Below are 20,252 nucleotides of genomic sequence, written 5' to 3'. Positions count from 1 at the left end.
ACTTCCAGTATATCACAGACACATATTCACAAACATGTACTGGAGCAAACCACATAAATGGCCGAACAGCGACATCACAGTATCACACGCACAATAGGCGGAAATTGAATCACCCATTTACTGTGGCGCCATGGGTCCTGCATTATTAATGACAGCAAACCTGATTGAACATCCTGCCTGTTATTTATGCTAGCATCAAGCTGTGAGCAGATTTACTTTGCGCAAATATTACATTATAACTGGGCTCATTCATTAAGAGTGCACAGCAAGAGCAATTTGGCAACACATTTATAAACATAGAGCTCCCGTGTGCCAGTGTGAACACATAAAGCACCGATCGTCAAATTCAATGGCTGCTCTCATATGCGCTGAAATGTCCTTAGTTATACAAATTATAACCAGAGCTTTATTTGCATGTGCATTCGGACTTGTAATAGCTTTGTTTTTTCGGTGTAAACTTTTCATTTAATACTTAATACTGAGAATGAGATTGATTTTAGATGTTGTTATAAATATGTCAATTCTAGTTTCAATTCAGTTAACTTTAATTTTCAGTATGTTGACCATGTATTACTCCAGCCAGCTTAAACTTACTGATTTACTTATGTGTGTTATTAAAGCATTGCTGAAGTATGGTTAAATGTCTGAGAAGTTGCTGCTAGCAAATGTTTGACATTTTTGCTTAAAAATTTACTGAAATGATTATTCAGTTATTAAAATGGTAAACGACTAATTTTTCTGTCGCTCAACTTATCATATAATTCACTAATCATTGCAGCTCTAGTTTACATTGTAACCTGGCGTAGACACTAGAGTCAATAAATGCCAAAAAATGTAATGTTGCTTTTACACTGTGCTTGCAGAGAAGCCAAGGTATGCAGAGAGCTGGGACTTTGAGGTCTCAGGCTCATCCTTCCTGCAGTTTGAGCTGAGTATGGGCTGCAGTAAGTCCACTTCATTTTCCCACGGTGTGCGGTTGGAGTACTCCACAGACTGTGGTCGTCACTGGTCCCTCATCACCCCAGAGTGTGTTCCCCCAGCTATCGGCTGCGCCGGTTACACTCAGAGTTCCATTTATACCTCAACCCAGTACAAACACTGGAGGAGGATCACTGTGTACCTGCCCAGCGCTGCTAAGTATGTCTTTTTCACAGTTTATGCCCCAAATTAGTAAAAAAAAATATTGGTATATTTGCTGAAACTGCATTTACACCAGAAGTACCACTTCTCTGAAACTTGCTGCTGAATCCTCCAGCTCCCCCAGAACTCGTTTCCGTTGGATCCAAACCCATTTCACCCCCGGGGCTGAAGGTTGGGCTCTGGATAACGTATTACTTGCGCCTGGTTGCCCATGGATGTGCTCAGGACATGGTCTGTGTGACAACGGACGATGTGTGTAAGTAAAACTAGCCTGTACTCACAGCTGATTAATTTTAATCTTTGCCTATTTTTATGCTTATTTTTGCCTATATGTTAGTTTTCCTTACTTTTTTCTCTGATACTAACACAGGTGTGATAAGGGTTATGGAGGGGCGCATTGTGTGCCCTTAGTCCCCCTGCCATCTGTACTGAGAGAGGACTTTAATGAGAACCTGCAGCAGGAGACCTGGCCTGAGGCGTATGGAGCAGAGAGGGGAACTCTGAGTGGAGAGCCTCTGAAATCTGGCACTGCCCTTATTTTTAAAGGGGTACGGGTCTTAAACATCTTGCAGAAAGAATTTAGTGTTAGAATACAACTATATCACATAGCCACAGTTTTAAAACGATCACTAACTGCTCCGAACCGAACTCTATAATCTGTTTGTTTGCAGGATGGCCTGCGTATGATAGTGTCACGGGATCTGGATTGCACAAACACTCTCTACATCCAATTCTCATTCAAATTCATCACTAAAGGTACTACATACCTGACTGTTTGGTCTGATTTAGTTTAGTTAAAATGTATTTTTGTTAAACATGAATTAAACATTTTTCATTGTTTTTGTAATTGTTCACCTTGTGGCCTTTTCTAGGTGTCCCAGAGCGCTCGCACTCAGTGCTGCTGCAGTACTCGGTAAACGGAGGAATCAGCTGGCTACTGTTGGATGAGTTTTATTTCCCAGCTTCCACTGACACTCTGTTCCTCCACCTGCCGCTGCCAGCCAGCGCTCAGACCAACGCCACCCGCTTCCGACTTTGGCAGCCTTACAACAGCGGTGAGTGGACATCATCATTAACCAAAACCTACTCAAATAACTGGTATGATGTTCCTTTTCACCTCTCTCTTATCTGTTTATTTTTTCATTCATTACTGCACTTTTTCCATCTCCTCTTACTTTCCTTCTCCTTTTCTCTTTCCTACTATCTTGTAACAGTAATGTACAATTACACGGCCATCCCTAAGCCATATTTCCAGAGTGAATGTGTAATAATCTCCACATTTTTATGTCTTCAGGTAAGAAGGAGGAGGTGTGGGTGATAGATGATCTCATCATTGATGGCAGCTCCTTACACAACCCACCAGTAGTTATAGACAGCTTTGAGGAAGGCCCCAATGATTCCAACTGGCTGTTCTTTCCTGGGGGAAACACAGGCCTCTACTGCCCTTACCAGAAAACTGGCCTGTAAGGAATAAAGCACTTAACTTTGAATTTTTGCAATGACAATGTCTTGTTTTGCATATTCAGTTTTTATATAATGTCTGAGCCCAATGGTGATAACATTTGCAAAAAGATGTTTTTATCCTTGAGTAATCCTTGTGTTTGTGTGTGTTGCAGGGAAGAGGATGAGTCAGCCATGGTGTTTGTCTCCAGCGAGCTTGGAGAGCACTCCATTACCACCAGGGACATAGACGTAAATGAGAACACTATCATCCAGTTTGAGGTACACAAACACAGCCTTGATGACTTTTTTTTCCTGAATTTTTCTGAAAACAATTATAACACTCATTCAAGACATAAATCAGTGCTCGTCAGCTGCTCCTTCCACTGTTGGTTTGTGGAAAGATGTACTGGCCATAAAAACGTATTGCTAAGCAATGACTAATCCTATTTTTATTTCTCGCTTGACCCATCATTATATTTTACATAGATTAATTATTTCAAATCCTGTACTTTCTCTTTTATGTCCCATGCAGGGTGAGAGGGGTGGGGGATTGGACGGGGTTAGGTGTTCCTGGGCAATGTGAATTGTTTTATGTTGAATGACTGACTGCCCAACAAAATCAATGTACACTGAATTTAAAAAAATAAATAAATCAGTGCTTGTCATCTTACTGATGTCGTGTATATTTATTTATGTGTCTCCAGATTAATGTGGGTTGCACAAGTGAAAGCTCCTCTGCCCATCCAGTACGTCTCGAGTTCTCACGGGACTTTGGTGCCACGTGGCACCTTCTGGTGCCCCTGTGTGCCGGTGGGCCCCAACCCTCCTCACTATGCTCCACAGAGCTCCACCCTGCCAGCATCTATTTCCCTGGTACAACTCAGGGCTGGAGAAGAGAGGTCATCCACTTTGGCAAGCTGCGTCTCTGCGGGTAAACTTGCTTCACCATCTGCAGAAAAAAGAAAATTAAACAGGGAAACGTTTTCAAATTCAATTCAAATACTACTTTTAATATGCTTACAAGATGATATCTGTTTATTTCTATCTCTCTCATGTCCCTGCAGTTCAGTGAGGTTCCGTTGGTATCAGGGTTTCTTTTCAACTGGTTCCGCTCCTCCGACATGGGCACTAGACAATGTTTACATTGGTCCACAGTGTCAGGACATGTGCAATGGCCATGGAGCCTGTGTGGGTGGCACCCACTGTATGTGTGACCCTGGCTACTCTGGACCTGACTGCTCTGTGCCTGACACCCCCAACCCTGACTTCCTCAAGGAGGACTTTGAAGGTAAACCAACATCATACAAAAAGCTCACAGGAAGTGTATTGTTCATATATATGTGAATGAAGAACAGTAGATGGATTATGTATCTGTATAGTATTGATTGATCAGTCAGAGAAATCCAGCTATGATTTTTGACTAAAGCTGATCATGTGGTCATTACACTGTTACAGTAGCTTGTAGTCAATCTAGTGACCGTTTTGTCTGAAACAGAATATTATGTGTGCTGTTTAAGTTCATGGCTAAATTCCCATTCATCTATAATTATCTGAAAGATATTATATGTTTTTGATTATTTGGCATAGTAAAGTGAACTTTAGGAACCCCTTCAAGAGACTCTTTTCATTTTGAATTATTATTTCTTATTATTTTTATTATGTTTGTTTATGTTTATTATGTTTTCCTTTTTTTGTTAATATTTAAAGTATTTATGATTATGTGTTGGTTTAAATGTTACATGTAATATTGGGGTTTTTTTGTGTTTGTGTACATACATGTTCACTTCAGGGGGAGCTGTGGATGCTGAGCGTTTCAGACTACTGAGCGGTGGTAAACCATCCAGGAAATGTGGAATCATGTCCAGCGGGAACCACCTGTTCTTCAGCGAGGACGGCCTACGCATGTTGGTCACCAACGACATGGACCTGTCCAATGCCAGGTATAGTCACATCTAATCATTGCAATTTCACACAATGTCCCATTATATTTCACACAAGTACACCTTTAAATTGATGAGGTACAGTTGTCTGTAATAGCCTCATGTGTTAATGGCTTGTATCGGCAGGTTTGTTCAGTTCTTCCTGCGTCTTGGTTGTGGTAAGGCGGCTCCAGATCCTCGCTCTCAACCTGTTTTACTTCAGTTTTCTGTGGACGGAGGGCTGACGTGGGGCCTCCTCCAAGAATTTCTCTTCAGCAACAGCAGTAATCAGGCTCGTCTGGTGGCTCTGGAAATCCCACTGCGTGCCCGCACCCCATCCACCCGCCTCCGCTGGTGGCAGCCCACTGAGAATGGACACTTTTTCAGCCCATGGGTCATTGATCAGGTAAATTGAGCGAGGAGAGGAACCACCCGTTGCAATCCATCCATCCATCCATCCATCCATCAGTCTTTAAGTAATTGCCACTCAAGCATGGGATAATCATAGCTGTTATCCACCTAACTTTCATTCATTCTTTCATCCTACCCCTCTGATGGATTCCCTTTTGAATGTACAGTCTTTTCTTCTTTCTCCTCCTCTGTCAATTAGACATAAGAAAACAATCATATCATTCAATTATCTTTTTTCCAGGTGGTGGTAGGTGGCAGCGCCAGTGGCTGGGGGCCTCTGGAAGATGATTTCTCTTCAATCGATGGACGCTCATGGCTCCTCCACCCCGGAGGAACCCGGATGCCCGTTTGTGGCTCGGATGGACCTGCTTTCGCATTCATTGAGAAGTCCAACACTCGCTATGCTGTAACCACTGACATCAGTTTGGGTCAAGATGCCTTCATCCAGTTTGACTTCTCTGCCTCCTGCTCTGTCACCAACTCCTGCTACTGTAAGTTTAAGAAGTGTGAATAAGGCATGGTTATTGTCTGTATATGAAGAATGATGAGAGAGAATAGTAGATGTTCAGTGCATATTATATTGAAGTATGTTTCATTAGTTCTCAGATCTGATAATTTTCTCTAAGTAAATCAGCCATCTGTAATAAAAGAGTGTTAAACAGAACAGAGAGTTAAACAAAGATGTTAACATGAAAGAAGTCTGCACATTCTACAGTTTAGACTTTCAGCAGTTTGTTCATTTGCATTTTCATGAATATGCATGATGCTGATAATTGAGTCCTAATTAGTAATTCTCATTTTTTTCTCTGCAGCCGTAGAGCTGGAGTACTCTCTGGATCTAGGCCTGACTTGGCAGCCTGTGGTCAGAGACTGTCTGCCGACAAGCCCTGACTGTTCTTCTTACACCCTGCAACGGCTGCTGGTTTCTGATACGTACAACAAGTGGGGCCGTCTTACCCTTCCAATCCCATCATACGCAAGGTCAGCACCGCCCTGGACTTGACTCAGACACATGGAAAAACTGGCATTGCATATAACATATCCTGATTCAGCAGTGGCTGTGGTGTAGCTGCCCCTATGCAAACAGTTATACATTCTGATACAAATCAGTAATACAATGTCAGAATTTACTGTTTAATTCCATGCTATGTACATTTAACTTAACTTAATCTATGCTATATATCCATGACTTTCATTTATGTCTTTAGGTCTCCAGCCACAAGGTTCCGTTGGTTCCAGCAGGCTCCCTTTGACAAGCAGCAGACCTGGGCTCTTGATAACCTCTACATTGGAGATGGCTGCCCAGATATGTGTTCTGGACGTGGACGCTGCCAGCAGAGCTCCTGCGTGTAAGTTGCAGAAGTCTTTTTCATGCACACACTAATGTTTTACTAGAAATATCTTGAAGTATCCATTGGAGTGTCAGCTGCTAGGAATGTGCAATAATGTGTGAAACTGAAATAGAGAACTAAATGCCCTGTTTTGTTAAGCTTTGTCTAACTTTGTATAAAGTTACTTCAATTTATGTTTGTATTGTTTTTATATTGTTTGTGTATTGTTATTTATTTAAGTTAATAAACTAACTAACTAACTAACTAACTAACTAACTAACTAACTACAGTATAACTTGATGTCCAGCTTGTGTTTGAATCTGATTATTTTTATCTGTCTTCACCTTTCTCTCCAGGTGTGACCCAGAGTGGGGTGGAGAGTACTGTGATGAGCCTGTGGTTCCTCTGCCCTCCCAGCTGAAAGACAGCTTCAGTCGAGCTCCGTCGCTCAGCCATTGGCACGTACTCACTGGTGGGAAACTCAGCACCGTGTGTGGTGCTGTGGCCTCTGGAGCTGCTCTGCACTTCAGTGGAGTAAGTATCGACTGTCATTTGTCTTTCCTTCCCTTCTTCCCACAGTGTTTTTTTCTTTCTTACAATATTTTATATTATGAAACTTGTCACATCCAATGATGTAATGGAGGATGAATGCAATTACATGCAAAATAGAATTTTACATTTACAACCATGCTCTGCACTGTACTGGTTTACATATGTTAAAATGTACAACACATTTTCCCTCTCGTGCTTTTTCTTTTTTTAAATGATCTTAATATCGTGTTGTGTATTAACTCGACTTCCACTCATGCTATATAAAGCTAGCAAAAAAATTGGCAGGATCTGATTAAATTTAGTAAAAACAGACACAGATAGTTTGACAAGATGAAGACATCCAAAAGTATATGAAAGGTGCTGCTTAAAATATCAATAAAAGACCAAAAAGTAGCTGTCAGCCCTTTTGTACAGCTTAACTTTTCCCAAGGCACTTTGGGCAGTGCTGTAAATGGATGATTAACTTGGATTTATTGACAGGCTGATCTTAATGTAGATGGACGCCCTGCCAGAGAAACCTTTTAAGAGCAGTTTTTCAAAGACTACAATTTATCTGTATCAAGACTGCTCTGGTTAGAGCTGACACTTCCACTCACATATTTAGACTTAAGTCAGTTTTATTATTCTGTTTATGTTCCAGGAATGCTCGCTGTAGTAACAAGCAACATAGCAGATCATGTTTTAAACTTGTCATTTGTTTCTGGAAGGATGAAACATAGATAAACAGAGAATGGCAGATAGACAGACATCCATCCATCACAGCTCAGACTACGCTTCAGCTACATTTCTCCATGTGTCTGTGCACAGAGTTGCAGCCGTCAGCTGGTGACAGTGGACCTGAACCTGACCAACGCTGAGTTCATCCAGTTCTACTTCATGTACGGCTGCATGATCCCGCCTAGCAACCGTAACCAGGGTGTGCTTCTGGAGTACAGCTTGAATGGAGGAATCAACTGGCATCTACTGACAGAGATCTTCTATGATCTGTACACAAAGCCTGGGTGAGCTCCTATTATATTAACAATGGCCTACATATGCATGTTGTCATGGTGAAGAGTTTTTTTCAGATTTGAACTGAGCTGACCAACTGGTGCATTGTGGTAAAACTGAATATTAGCAGAGTGAAGCAGCATATCTGTAACTTTCTGTATGTTTTTTGCCTGTGTTCAGGTTTGTGAATGTGCTGCTGCCCCCTGCTGCCCGTCAGGAAGGAGTGCGTGTGCGCTGGTGGCAGCCACAGCATGAAGGGGTAGACCACAGTGATTGGGCTCTGGATAATGTCCTCATCGCAGGCTCAGACCCACGGGCGCAGATATCTGACACATTTGGCGGGGTGGCACTGCCCAACCATGAGAGAGCTCCTGCTGATGAGACCTCAGGAAGGATCGGTCAGCTGGGCGAGCAGGAGGAAACACCCATAGGTACAGGAGAATTAGACTAGGGATTTGAATCAGTGCCTCCATTAAACAATAATAAAATAATAATAGCATATTTTCTTTACTTCTAAACACAACCTCTTATTTCTCTTTTTTTTCTCTGTCTTTTTTCATGTTTTTGTTCTCAGTGAGCGATCATTGGTTGTTCTCGGAGGACTGCTCAGTACAGCGTTTCTGCAGCTCTCCTGATGGGGTGATGGTGTGCGGCAGTGCTGATGGGCGAGAGGTCTATGCTGTCACACATGATATTATTCCTGACAAGGGCTGGGTCATGCAGTTCAAGGTAACTAATGAGTCTAAAATGACACATAGTCCATAACAATTTGTTTCTGTTGTGCGTTGTCCTGTAGTGTAATAAAGTAATTTTAACATACTGTGTTTACATATGAATTTAAGTAGGAAGACATATTCTTTTCTGATGATGGAATCACAACGTTAAGTCATGTGTGTTTATTTAGATCGCGGTAGGCTGCAGTGTGCCTGAGCGCCATGCAGACAGGCAGGTTCATGTTCAGTATTCAGTGGACTTTGGAGTGACCTGGAAGTACCTGGTGCCCCAGTGCCTCCCTGCTGACCCCCGCTGTGGAGGTCAGGTCTCTCAGCCGTCAGTCTTCTTCCCTGCTGAAGGCTGGAAGAGGGCTGTCTATCCCCTGCCTGACAGCCTGGCTGACACGTAAGTCAGCCATATGCTTTGGACTGCACATACAGTAGTGTTTCATATTTAATGCTTCATCACGGCATGCATGACTTAAATTATTGAAAACTTAACTTATTGTTGCTATATCAATTATTAAAAGCATTGTCATATAAATCATGGAAATGGTATACATGTATTTTGACTAACCTCTCTACATCACCAACAACATTTAGCCTTATTTTCCCGTCCCTTAGTGCAGTGCGGTTCAGGTTTTACCAGCAGCACTCAGACATTCAGTGGGGTGTGGAGAACTTTTACATTGGACCAGCATGTGACAGCCACTGTGGGGGACATGGAGACTGTTTGGATCAGCGCTGTCTCTGTGACCCAGGATTCACTGGACCAAACTGTTATGCCAGCACTGCTCTAAAGGTAGAGTCTGGCTCTCACTCAGTTTTTTCCAAAAAAGTGAATAACAGATTAGAAAGTGTATGATGTGTTGAACTTAACTGTTTGATATACTCCATTATTCAGTTATGTGTGTCTTTTTTCTGTAGGCATCTCTGAAGGAACGATTTGACTGGGAAGGGACAGCAGGGCCTCAGTGGCAGGTGCTGGAGGGCGGTAGACCCTGTACAGACTGTGGTGTGTTGGTAGAGGGAACAGCCCTGTACTTTGGAGGGGCTGATGCCCGACAAGCTGTCACTGCTGATCTGGACCTCCGCGGAGCCAAGTCAGTATTTAACTTCTTCTAACTATCTTTAAATATTGTACTACTTAAAGCGAATTATGAACTCCTTTTTTGTGGATAGGTTTGTGGAGTACTGGGCCAGGATTGGAAGTGAAGATAACATGACCATGTGCCATCGTCCAACTTGTCGTAAAGAGGGAGTGCTGCTGGACTACTCTACTGATGGAGGTGCATTAACAACATGCATGTAATGCGTTGTGTATTTTTGTGTTTTGTGTCTTTTTTTTCATTTTCTCAATTTGTCCATATCTGTTCCTCAGGTGTGTCCTGGACGCTGCTGCATGAGATGGACTACTTGAAGTATGTGTCAGTGAGGAGAGATTACATTGTCCTCCCAGAGGGAGCTCTGACCAATGCTACTCGCCTGCGCTGGTGGCAGCCATTTACTATTTCCTCTGGCCTGGCTACCCCGAGCCTGGAAAGAGCCCAGTGGGCTATTGACAACATTTTGGTGGGAGGTTCAGACATCAATCCATCCACACTGCTGGACACCTTTGATGATGGTGAGTTTGTTAAAGTAATCAGAAGATGAAAACTTTGGTGTCAAGACAACAAAATGATCAGTAACAAGTCAATTGAAACTCCCTCCTCTTTTTGTTTATTTGCCATTCACTAGAGGGTGTTTCTCATGAGGAAAGCTGGAGTTTCTACCCTAACGCTGTGCGTACAGCTGGCTTCTGTGGGAACCCCTCATTCCATCTGTACTGGCCAAACAAGAACCAAGACAGGACACACAACATTCTGGCCACTCGAGAACTCATAGTACAACCTGGATATATTTTACAGTTCAAGGTACAATACTGCCAGACGGCTAAATAGCTAAAAACACAGCTGTCGTTCTTCTTGCACACAACTTAAGTCCTTTCCATCTCTCCCACTGCTGCAGATTGTTGTTGGTTGTGAGGCAGACACCTGTGAAGACCATCATTCTGTCCTGCTGCAGTACAGGAAGGATGCAAGGTAAAGAAAACAAAACAAGGAGAGACCCCCATTGTTTAAAGGAACACAATTTCACTGTTATAATCCAACTACGTGCAATGTTCTTTGCTTGTCTGAGCTCATTTTCTTATTTATGGTGTATCATTCCTGTCTCAGGGAACTGTCAAATTGTAGTCAATGCATGAAGATTTTTCCAGCTGTGATGGAAATAGATATTAATGAGCTAAACCAGTACCTGACCTGACAACCAGTCAGAACAAGTGGTGCCATGATCTAAAACATAATTGTTAAATGCCAGGTCTTAGATATAAGACTGTGCCTTATTACCTTTTAAATATCATTTGAAATGTTTTTGTTTGCTCCCACTCTTTCCTTTCAGGTCTGACTCTTGGCAGCTGGTACAGTCTGAGTGTCTCCCCTCCTCAGTCAACAATGTGGGCTGTTCTCCCTTCCAGTTCCATGAGTCCACAATCTTTAGTCCAGTAAACAGCTCAACATGGACCAGGGTCACTGTCCAACTGCCTGACCATGTCTCCTCAGGGTAGGAGGCGCATATTTTATTTTTGTGATTTACAGTGGAACATAGCATGACTTCACACTGGTTCCTTTTTTTCTACAACTGTTGCAACTGTGTAAATGGCCTGCATTTATGTAATGCCTTTGTGTTCTTCTGGTCACTTAAAGTGCTTTTACACTATATGCCACATTCACCCATTCGCACACATGATGACAGAGGCTGCCATGCAAAGTGCCCGCTCATCAGGAGGAGTTCCTAATTATTTACACACACTCTCAGACAACCTACCTTTTGTAAATTGTTGTATATTTACAGGGCTACACAGTTCCGCTGGATTCAGATGGACGGGACAGGAGAGCGGCAGAGCTGGGGAGTGGACCATGTTTACATTGGGGAGGCTTGCCCAAGACTCTGCAGCGGCCACGGCTACTGTACAAATGGAGTGGTCTGCATCTGTGATGAGGGACACCATGGTGGGCCATGGACAGCATATCATATTCAAACCAATTCAATTCTTCAGAATGTATACTGTTCAGAGATGTATTAGGTGGAGTTATGTTATGTTTGGGCTTATATGCAGGTGAACAAAGTGAAAAGATTAAAATGGAGAAATCGTTTCCATGTTATTGAGACAGTCCATGACAGTTGCTGAAAAAATGCACTTTATACTCTTTATTCTTCATTTTAGATCAATAAAAAACCAACATGAACAATTCTATTCCCCCAATTTCATCACTCTCCCTCTGCTTCCTCCTCTCTTTTTCTTCTCATTACACCTTAACAGGTGACGACTGCTCCCTCTCCAGCAGTGACCTACCCAGTTCCATCAAGGACAACTTTGAGTCCGGCAGTGTGTCTCAGGAGAGTTGGCAGCTGATCCAGGGTGGCGGAGTGGGCAGCGGCTGTGGGCAGTTGTCACCGCACGCCCACGGAGACTCACTCTACTTCAATGGCTGTAAGATGAGGCAGGCTGTTACCAAACCACTGGACCTCACTAGAGCCAGGTACAGGTATTACCATAGTATACTCAAACTAATCATGCACACATACACCTACCTACCTCATAGCTGCAGCAGTTAAGTTTCCTCCGCTTTAGGCACATTATATTAAATCTGTAATATTTTCATTTCTAACTTCCTGCCTTTACCATCCCTTCTCTTTCTCCTTACAGTAAGATCATGTTTGTACTGCAGATTGGCAGCGTGGCACAGACAGACAGCTGTAACATAGCTCTGGACCAGGCTGACACAGTAGATCGAGCTGTGCTGCTGCAATACAGCGTCAACAATGGAGTCAGCTGGCACGTAATCGCCCAGCACCAGCCCAAAGACTTCATAAAGGCTCAGAGAGTCTCCTACAACATTCCACTGTGAGTGATGCATAGACATACAGAAACATGAAGATAGACATGCCATTTAAACTGTATCAATTTTTATTAGGTACCATTTATAAAGGGTTTAACTACCCTAACCAAATTCTTCACAAATGCTTTATTAATGTAAAGAATAATGAGTTTTTCATTTAAGTAATCCAGTGGATATTTATACATTTTGATAGGTTGTTCATGGATAATAAACTTCCATCACTTCCAACTTATAAACCCTTCAAAAAGGGAGCCTTATTAGAAACTCTTTAACCAGTGTGGTAAATACCACTTGGCTGGCATGAAGCTACTGATATACTTGTTGACCCTCACAAGTTGACCCTCACCTCACAATGTTTCCATGGTCTCTCCAGAGAGGCGAGGGTTAAAGGGGTGATGCTGCGATGGTGGCAGCCACGTCACGACGGTGTGGGACACGACCAGTGGGCGTTGGACCATGTGGAAGTAGTTCTGTGAGTACCCAATTCCCAGCCAGCCCCGGCACCCCAGACTGGCCCCCAACAGAGCCCCAATCTGCCCCTGCCTCTACCTCTGCCTGAGCAACACCTGTAGAAATGGTCCCATCTACTCCACACAAACACAGGAATACAGTTTACACTTAGACAAAAGCACATCTACATGTGCATATCTAGTGACTACCAACCACCTACAATGAACTTCTCAGCAGTCAATCGTTTATCTTCTCATGGTGTCAGACAAGCAGGGTAGAAAAATGACTGCAGTGTGCTTTGCTTCGAAGGGTTTTGTCTGTGGATGGCTGTTCTGTGTACGACAGATTAACTCCTGCTGTCAAATCATCATATTTTCAGTGTCTTGTAGAAGCCATGAATCTCCCAGATAAAAGTTTTCCACTGAAATGTCTGCAGTTCTATAAAATGTGTTTATATGTCTTGAGTAATATAATACTTTAAGATTTATTTAAATAAAACAATTAAAGTCATACATTTAAAAGTCTTTAGAAAGTTGATATTTGTTTTTGGACTGAAGCACTCATTAGATGTGAAGCATTCATTCACATATCTGTTAATGAATGTATTCACTTATTTACTGTTAGCCTGTCTGCCTCCAGTGGCCCTTAAAAGTTATGGCAGAGAGCACTTAAACAAGATCATTCTCCTCTGTACAATACTGGAAACTGTGAAGGTAGCTTCACATCTATGACACTGTGTTTGTCCTACTGTGACGTCGTAATGTTGTTTTCATGTCATATCAAAAAATGGTCCAACATTTTTCTTTTACTGAGAAAACATTTTCTTGCAAATTCTTAAATTTGATTCGACAGAAATTGCCCTGCACTGGTTCACTGATTGTCTTTCACTTTCTTTCCATTTTTACTGTTTTATTAGCATTTTAGTTTGTCACCAGGATCATTAAACATTTTCTCCATGTGGAAGACAATTCCAGTTTCAAATAGAGCTTAAAAATGGCAGAACTAAAAATTCTGCAGGGCACTGAAGATATCATATACATGGCCTCTACTCAGCTAGCATATTCTTAACATAACAATACCATAAAGCATTTTGGATGCATTTTCTGCATGTCGCTGTGGGTATCAGAGCAATGTTCCATCTGATGTGGGTGTTGATTGTTCATTCAGATGTACCCAATGCATTTCAAACGCTGCATACAACAGTCATATAAGGCCTATCATGTACAATTGGTACACATACAAAACTGCACACATACACACTAACCTGAGCTGTCCCCTGGTCTATGTGGCCGTGACCTGTCCCACTCCCTCCCCTGCACCCGCACAGTTTTCAACAGTGTCTGCTGAAAAGAGTGATCGTAATCCTCACACTTTGCTCTGTTGTTTATTTCTCTCTGTTCACCACTCCTCCACTCCTTCACACATTCTTCCTCTCACTCCTACTCCTGCTCAATCTTTTCTTTTGCTCCACGCGCCTTTCCTCCCCGCTGCTTTATGTCAACGACGTGTTTGATCATGTGGTCATGTTCCCTCCTCTGCTTGTGCTGCATCCTATCCTACCTTACTCCCTCCTCCTCACCCTCCTTTTTCCTAACTTTCTTCCTTTCGTTCAACCTTTCCTTGCTCCAAACTCCCTCTTTTCCTCTTTATCTTTTTCTTCTCCGATTCTGGCATTATACAACGGATGGATTACTGCTGTATATCTTGCTCTGTCTTCACCTCTACCTGTGGTTTTCTCTCACTGTCACTTCATCTGTATTACATTTCTCTGCTGTCTCTCACTTAATCTCCACCAAATCAACTTCCCCTCTGCTTCTCTCATCATCTTTCTTCTTCATTCTGTCTGTCTTCCCGCTCACTCTCACTTCTTCTTTGAACCTTTGACTATTTTTCTGCCTCTCCTCTCTCCTCCCTTCTCCCCACTTTGGGCCCCTGCCTCCCCAGGCCGGGGCTCCTACCCCCCCAGACCTTTCTGCGAGACAGCAGCCCTCTCCTCCTGCCTCTCCCCTCTCGCGCTCTAACCTCTGCTCTCTTCTGTATTCTGCTCCCTCTGGCATGGCTGTAGTGTCAGGTAAGTTCTCCGCCTCTTCCTGAATGCAGCCCCCTCCCTCACCTCCCCTCCCAACCCTTCTTCTCCTTATTACACTGCGCACACCCTCCCTCAGTTTCACTCAACACCCAGCACTCCTCATCATCACAGTCATCTCCATGCTCTCGCTTTAACACGAACCCCAGGCAGGTCAAAAAGCAGGCCAGCTGCTCACAGTGTCCAGGTGGATGCTCACTGACAAAATGATGTCAGCACAGGAAGAAAAACAATACCCATTATAACACTGTGGATGGAGTGATAAACAGAGCAATAAATTCTTGAGGTGGTGGAAAAATTTGTATTTCACACTTTCAAAACATGTTCCCTAAAACAGTTCAACATGAACATCAAGAACATCAACAGATGAGAAAGAAACCATGTTAAATGGCTTTGATTTTGATTGTGCACTTTACATTCTCCTTGAGACATTTTTGGTGAACTTACACAAATATCAGTGGTACCGTGTTTGTGTGTTTATGTGTGATGTAATCCATCACTAAACCTTTATGTTTGTTTTGTTCTTGCTACCTCCTCTACTAAAAGGTTTTCTAGTGTTTTTGAACTGGCTGCCAATGTACAAGCTGACACACTAAAATTCAGTGGTCCCACTTTAAAAATAGCGTACTGTTTGTAGGTCCAGCATTTATCTCACTCAAGCCCAAGCACTGAAAGACTTTTTTTTTTCATTCATACATCAACATCAGCTCTAATGCAGGGCATCATGCATGCTTAAATCCAAATGAAGAAACATTTGGGTGGAGAGTTTCATCCGACTTACCTGCTCCATCCAGTTCCTTGCATGGCTTTACAGATCGACTGTTGCAACAGATCTTCATCCGTTTTCCACTCATGGCTGTCTGTCTTTGGACAAATGAAACAACATGACCCTGAGCCAGGAACTCCCTCCTCACTGCCCTCTGGTTTCTGTCCAAAAATCCGAAACATATAAGTGTGCACTCACACACACTTCATCACTTAAAGACATCCAGGTTACTAGCTTTGCCTCACATTCACCTTTACGCTTTCACCTTCACTGCATCAACCATCACACACACACACACACACACACACACACACACACACACACACACACACACACACACACACACACTCACACACATACACACACACACACACACACATCATCTCCAACCCTCCCCTACCCCTCCTGATCCCCTACCCCCCACCCCACCCGCTTCGCAGAGGCCCTGCCTGCCCTGGCTGCACTCCTGGCTCACTGGCACCGCCCTGCTGGATGGAAGAGGCAATGAACAGGCTAAACAAGAGCGATCTTCCAAAGCTTTTCTCTGTGTCTTCTAGTTTCAAAACCACCCCCTTCTCTGCTCACCACCATGCACTTTTATGACTTTGTTTTAGTCCTTTTCCTTTTCTCCCAGTGATGGCTGTTAACTCTGACCTCAAACACTCAGTGTCAGAGTTTCCCTCTAGTATGTGGTAGTATGTTTGTAGATTCTGTGTCCCATGTCTTGTCCTGTGATATTTGGTCTGCCATTGGATACATGTAGCTAGTTCTACCACCGTGTTCACCGTATAGCTGCCTCTCATTTGTACAGAGCATAAACAAATCCAGTTTTGTAGAGTAGCGCCACCCATTCTCCGAGCCATGAAGACCCATACAGCTGTTGAGTGTTTGAGGTTATGGCTGAAACATGGTTGAAAAAGCCAGCATGAACCAGGATGTGAGAGTGTATAGTAGCTGCATTTGACCCATCCGTGTGTTTGCGTGCATGGATGAGAGTGTGTGCATGGGAATGTGTGGATTTTCAGTGCCCTTATCTCGGTCACTAACGTTCACACCTCTCTTTCCCTCCCTCTTTCACTCTCTTTGTATCCCTGCAGCACCCGTAAACAAAACTACATGATGAACTTTGCCAGACAGACCGGCGTGCGCCACTACTACAGCCGCAAGCGGCGGGCACTGCGACAGCATGCCTGAACGCACCGAGAAGGGATTCGCCCTTTGACCTGCCAATCACACATCGACTCGCCACACACATCCTTTTTCTCCTGACGACATATCTCCCTGTCGAGTCCCATCCACCAGTGGATTCCAGTCAGCCTTAGACTACCCTTACCCCTCTCCCACTACCCTCTGCCAGAAACATGGGCCATCCAATCAGTTTACGCTTCAGCCAATCAAGGCCTTCCCAACCACATGTGTCGGCGGGAATGAAAGGAAAGAAAGGAGTGAAGCGGCCATTTTGTTTACTTTTTTCCATGGACGGTCGGGGTTTCTAGTTGTTTTCTAAATGTTGCTGTGGTTCCTCTGATATCCCTCCATCTGGCTTACTCCCCTCCCGTCACTCCGCCTTCCTCTCCTCACCCTCCTTTTCCTACCACACTGTGAAATTGAGAGATAATATATCACTGCTGAACTGACCAGCCGATTGGAGTTTCCTCCCAGTTACAACTGAGCCGCCAGGGGGAGGACCGCTCCACTGCCGCCAACCAGTACGCAAGGAGAGAAAGACCACAATGATGATACTGACCATTACGAGGAAAAACGGTGACAAAGAAGCTGAAAAAAAAAGAAAAGGAAAAAAAAGAAAACTGTGTTCTTGCTGTTCTGTGTGTCTGTGGGTTCTTTTTGTGATGAGTTGACTGTGGTGTTCTGTTCATTTGTTTGTTCGTTTTCTACTAATTCATATGCTTTTAAGGGGGGAGGGGGGTGCTGGGTTCTGTTTCCTTTTCCTCGTTTATCTGGAACGGATGTGGGAAGGGCGGGAAAAGCCCCGCCTCCACAGTAAAAAGGAACAAAAGAACGAATTGCACGATGGGGAAAGGAGAAAATAAGAAAAAATTAAAGACTGAACAATGATTTTTGTTTTTTTTATCATTTTTTATATATGTTGGTTCCCGAAAATACAGATATTTATGGTAAATGGTTCTTCACGTAACCTATTTAAGATGCACTGTGCGTGAAATGTATGTTATTTTCTAGTGTTAAGTTATTAGGCAGTCGAGTCAGGCTCTCAGACTGCATCATCTCCCCTCTTCCTTCTCTTCCCTCTTCTCTTGTGCTGTTATCCCATCCCCCCGTCCCCCTTCTCTCTCTCTCTCTCTCTCTCTGCTGATTTCTGATACCTGGAGGTGAGGCTCTATTAGTGTTGTTTTTTGAAGTCTGTGTAATATGGACCCTCTGCCCTCAGTGTAACTCCAGTATAGCAATCACCTGTATATATATGTATATCCACTATGGGGAGACCCAGCAGCCTTATAAAAGGGAAATAAAGAACTGTCCAAACCTCATACTGTACACATTGCTTGAGCTGCTCTTTTTCATACTTAGGATAAGAAGAAGGATAAGACTGGCATTAATCTATACTTTTTGCTGTCAAAAAATCCCATGAAAAGGCAGAGACCATCTAAATCCTGCTCTGAGTAGTATTCAACTTATTCACCCTGTTAATGACATTCAGCTCTAAGCACACTTGTTCCAGCTGAAGACATACAAGCTTTTAGCAAATGTTACTCAGACAGGAGTAAATTGTATATTTGTTGGGGACTATTTTCAACCGCAGATACAAAGTTACTAAATACACTCTTGGTGTACTAGTCAGTATTCATGGCAGCAGTGTTTAATGTGGAAATGACTCAAAATAAGATTTAGTGCCCATGTTAATGTCACGAAGCACCATGTAACCCAGTGCAATGGTGTGGCTCTTTGCAACAACAGAGGTCTGTGGGACTGAGGAATAAACATCTGGTTACAGAGGAAATACTTGTTAGCAGGATCAATTTCTAGTTGTGTGATTACAGCAGCAATCACGCACCACTGATGAACAGAAATTGGTGACGATATATATTCCGATGACAGTACATTTTTATCTCCTACACATTACGTTATGTAGCTTGTGTTTGAATTCATTTGAACGAATCACTTGTTAGTTTGAATTCATTCAAACTTGACTTTTTGAAGCCCTTCTCAGCAGTATGTGACATCATCAGGCACAGTGGAAAGCAGATATATTTAGACCAGATTTCGCTCCCAAGATGTTTCACCTCAAACAAGCCTCCTCTCTCTCAAAATGTAAACATATTTCCCATAGGAGTTACAGTGTTTGAGATCTAAACCTTAATTGATAGGGAAAGCGCTGTCTCACTCTCATTAACTGCAATACAAACTGCAGGTGGTCCCTCCTGTTTCTTTACAGATATTTTACTGTACAGTATATGCTTGTTCTCAGCTAATCCTGCTGCCACTAATGATGTACACATTTCTGGGCTACAAACTTTAGTTTTAGGAAAATCAGTTTCTGCTCAACAAACTTGTTCTTAATATGTCAGGGTTAGTTTTCCAGCTCAGTGGTTTAAGCACTGTTCTCATGTTCAGCTTCCCTATGAGATTACAAGGTTGAGGATTTGATCTCCGCTCCTGGCAAGACTTTATAAGGAAATGCAGACACAGAGACACACAGCTGGTTCCAAGTACAGTACAAGTGCATTCAAACCTTCAGTGGCCTCAGGTGTCATTCACAATTCGAAATCGTTTCAGTCTCTTTTGCTGAAATCAATTGATAGATATAGGCCACATGTGCCGATAAAATGTTTGTCATTTCACATTTCTTGGAAAATGCAGTTTGTGCTTCTTATTGTGCATATTTTTTCAATTTTCATCAAACCCTGAAGACCCTGAACAAAACTTTTCTACTGTTTCTCTTTAAATTTGTTACTATCTTTGTTGATGTGCTCTAATAAACATAAACCATTATATCTCTTAATTGCATCATTAGGTAGCAACTAAGTTTGGCAATGCAGAACAGTCAGGCATGCTGAAGAAGTCTGTAAAATTTGATATAATTTCACCTATAGGTGAAGCTACAAGATATTAAAAATCGCTGCTGGAGCAGGAGCTTGCAGTCTAATCACCTGGCAGCAATCATACACATTTTCTTTGGGAAACACATTCTAGATTAACCTTTTCATGAGATGTATTTACAATAATACATGTGTCAGGTATATGCATGTGTGCTGGTGAGAGAATATTACAATGCAATATTATTTCTTTAAAAAAACATTTATTTTATGGACACTCAGATATTCTAAAAACAGATTGTTGCTAAGACAACATAAAAATGTAAAATAAACAACAGTTGAGATCTCTTCCATCACCTTGGTGCACACCTCAGTGTCCTCAGACTGGGTATTTGCCACATAATTCTGCAGACCTTCAGCATTACTCCATGCTGAGGCTGCAGATATGCCACTTTTTGTTGACCAACATGAGCATCTTCATCTAACATAAACCACTA

At 42.7% G+C, this 20,252-nt stretch overlaps 1 protein-coding gene across 1 annotated transcript in view; it reads left to right on the top strand.

Annotated features, from left to right (window-relative positions):
* Positions 1–18,250, top strand: part of reln (reelin) — a 99,072-nt gene extending 80,822 nt beyond the window's left edge. The window contains exons 34-64 of the mRNA XM_062420954.1: positions 864–1,137; positions 1,256–1,396; positions 1,511–1,688; positions 1,812–1,896; positions 2,013–2,195; positions 2,435–2,603; positions 2,757–2,862; positions 3,288–3,514; positions 3,648–3,871; positions 4,373–4,523; positions 4,650–4,908; positions 5,155–5,404; positions 5,726–5,894; positions 6,122–6,262; positions 6,601–6,778; positions 7,604–7,797; positions 7,967–8,217; positions 8,361–8,515; positions 8,691–8,905; positions 9,124–9,301; positions 9,427–9,602; positions 9,682–9,788; positions 9,881–10,123; positions 10,237–10,412; positions 10,507–10,580; positions 10,939–11,100; positions 11,392–11,549; positions 11,861–12,080; positions 12,248–12,445; positions 12,814–12,912; positions 16,840–18,250. Coding sequence (XP_062276938.1) covers positions 864–1,137; positions 1,256–1,396; positions 1,511–1,688; positions 1,812–1,896; positions 2,013–2,195; positions 2,435–2,603; positions 2,757–2,862; positions 3,288–3,514; positions 3,648–3,871; positions 4,373–4,523; positions 4,650–4,908; positions 5,155–5,404; positions 5,726–5,894; positions 6,122–6,262; positions 6,601–6,778; positions 7,604–7,797; positions 7,967–8,217; positions 8,361–8,515; positions 8,691–8,905; positions 9,124–9,301; positions 9,427–9,602; positions 9,682–9,788; positions 9,881–10,123; positions 10,237–10,412; positions 10,507–10,580; positions 10,939–11,100; positions 11,392–11,549; positions 11,861–12,080; positions 12,248–12,445; positions 12,814–12,912; positions 16,840–16,936 — 5,438 coding nt within the window. The 3' untranslated portion in view covers positions 16,937–18,250. The remainder of the gene's footprint in view (positions 1–863; positions 1,138–1,255; positions 1,397–1,510; positions 1,689–1,811; positions 1,897–2,012; positions 2,196–2,434; positions 2,604–2,756; positions 2,863–3,287; positions 3,515–3,647; positions 3,872–4,372; positions 4,524–4,649; positions 4,909–5,154; positions 5,405–5,725; positions 5,895–6,121; positions 6,263–6,600; positions 6,779–7,603; positions 7,798–7,966; positions 8,218–8,360; positions 8,516–8,690; positions 8,906–9,123; positions 9,302–9,426; positions 9,603–9,681; positions 9,789–9,880; positions 10,124–10,236; positions 10,413–10,506; positions 10,581–10,938; positions 11,101–11,391; positions 11,550–11,860; positions 12,081–12,247; positions 12,446–12,813; positions 12,913–16,839) is intronic.
* Positions 18,251–20,252: the final 2,002 nt, after the last annotated feature.

This window comes from Scomber scombrus, chromosome 6 (genome assembly GCF_963691925.1).
Source record: "Scomber scombrus chromosome 6, fScoSco1.1, whole genome shotgun sequence".
Classification (NCBI taxonomy): Eukaryota; Metazoa; Chordata; class Actinopteri; order Scombriformes; family Scombridae; genus Scomber; species Scomber scombrus.
The sequence above is the reverse complement of the archived record's forward strand: the minus strand, read 5'-3'. Positions and strand labels throughout refer to the sequence as shown.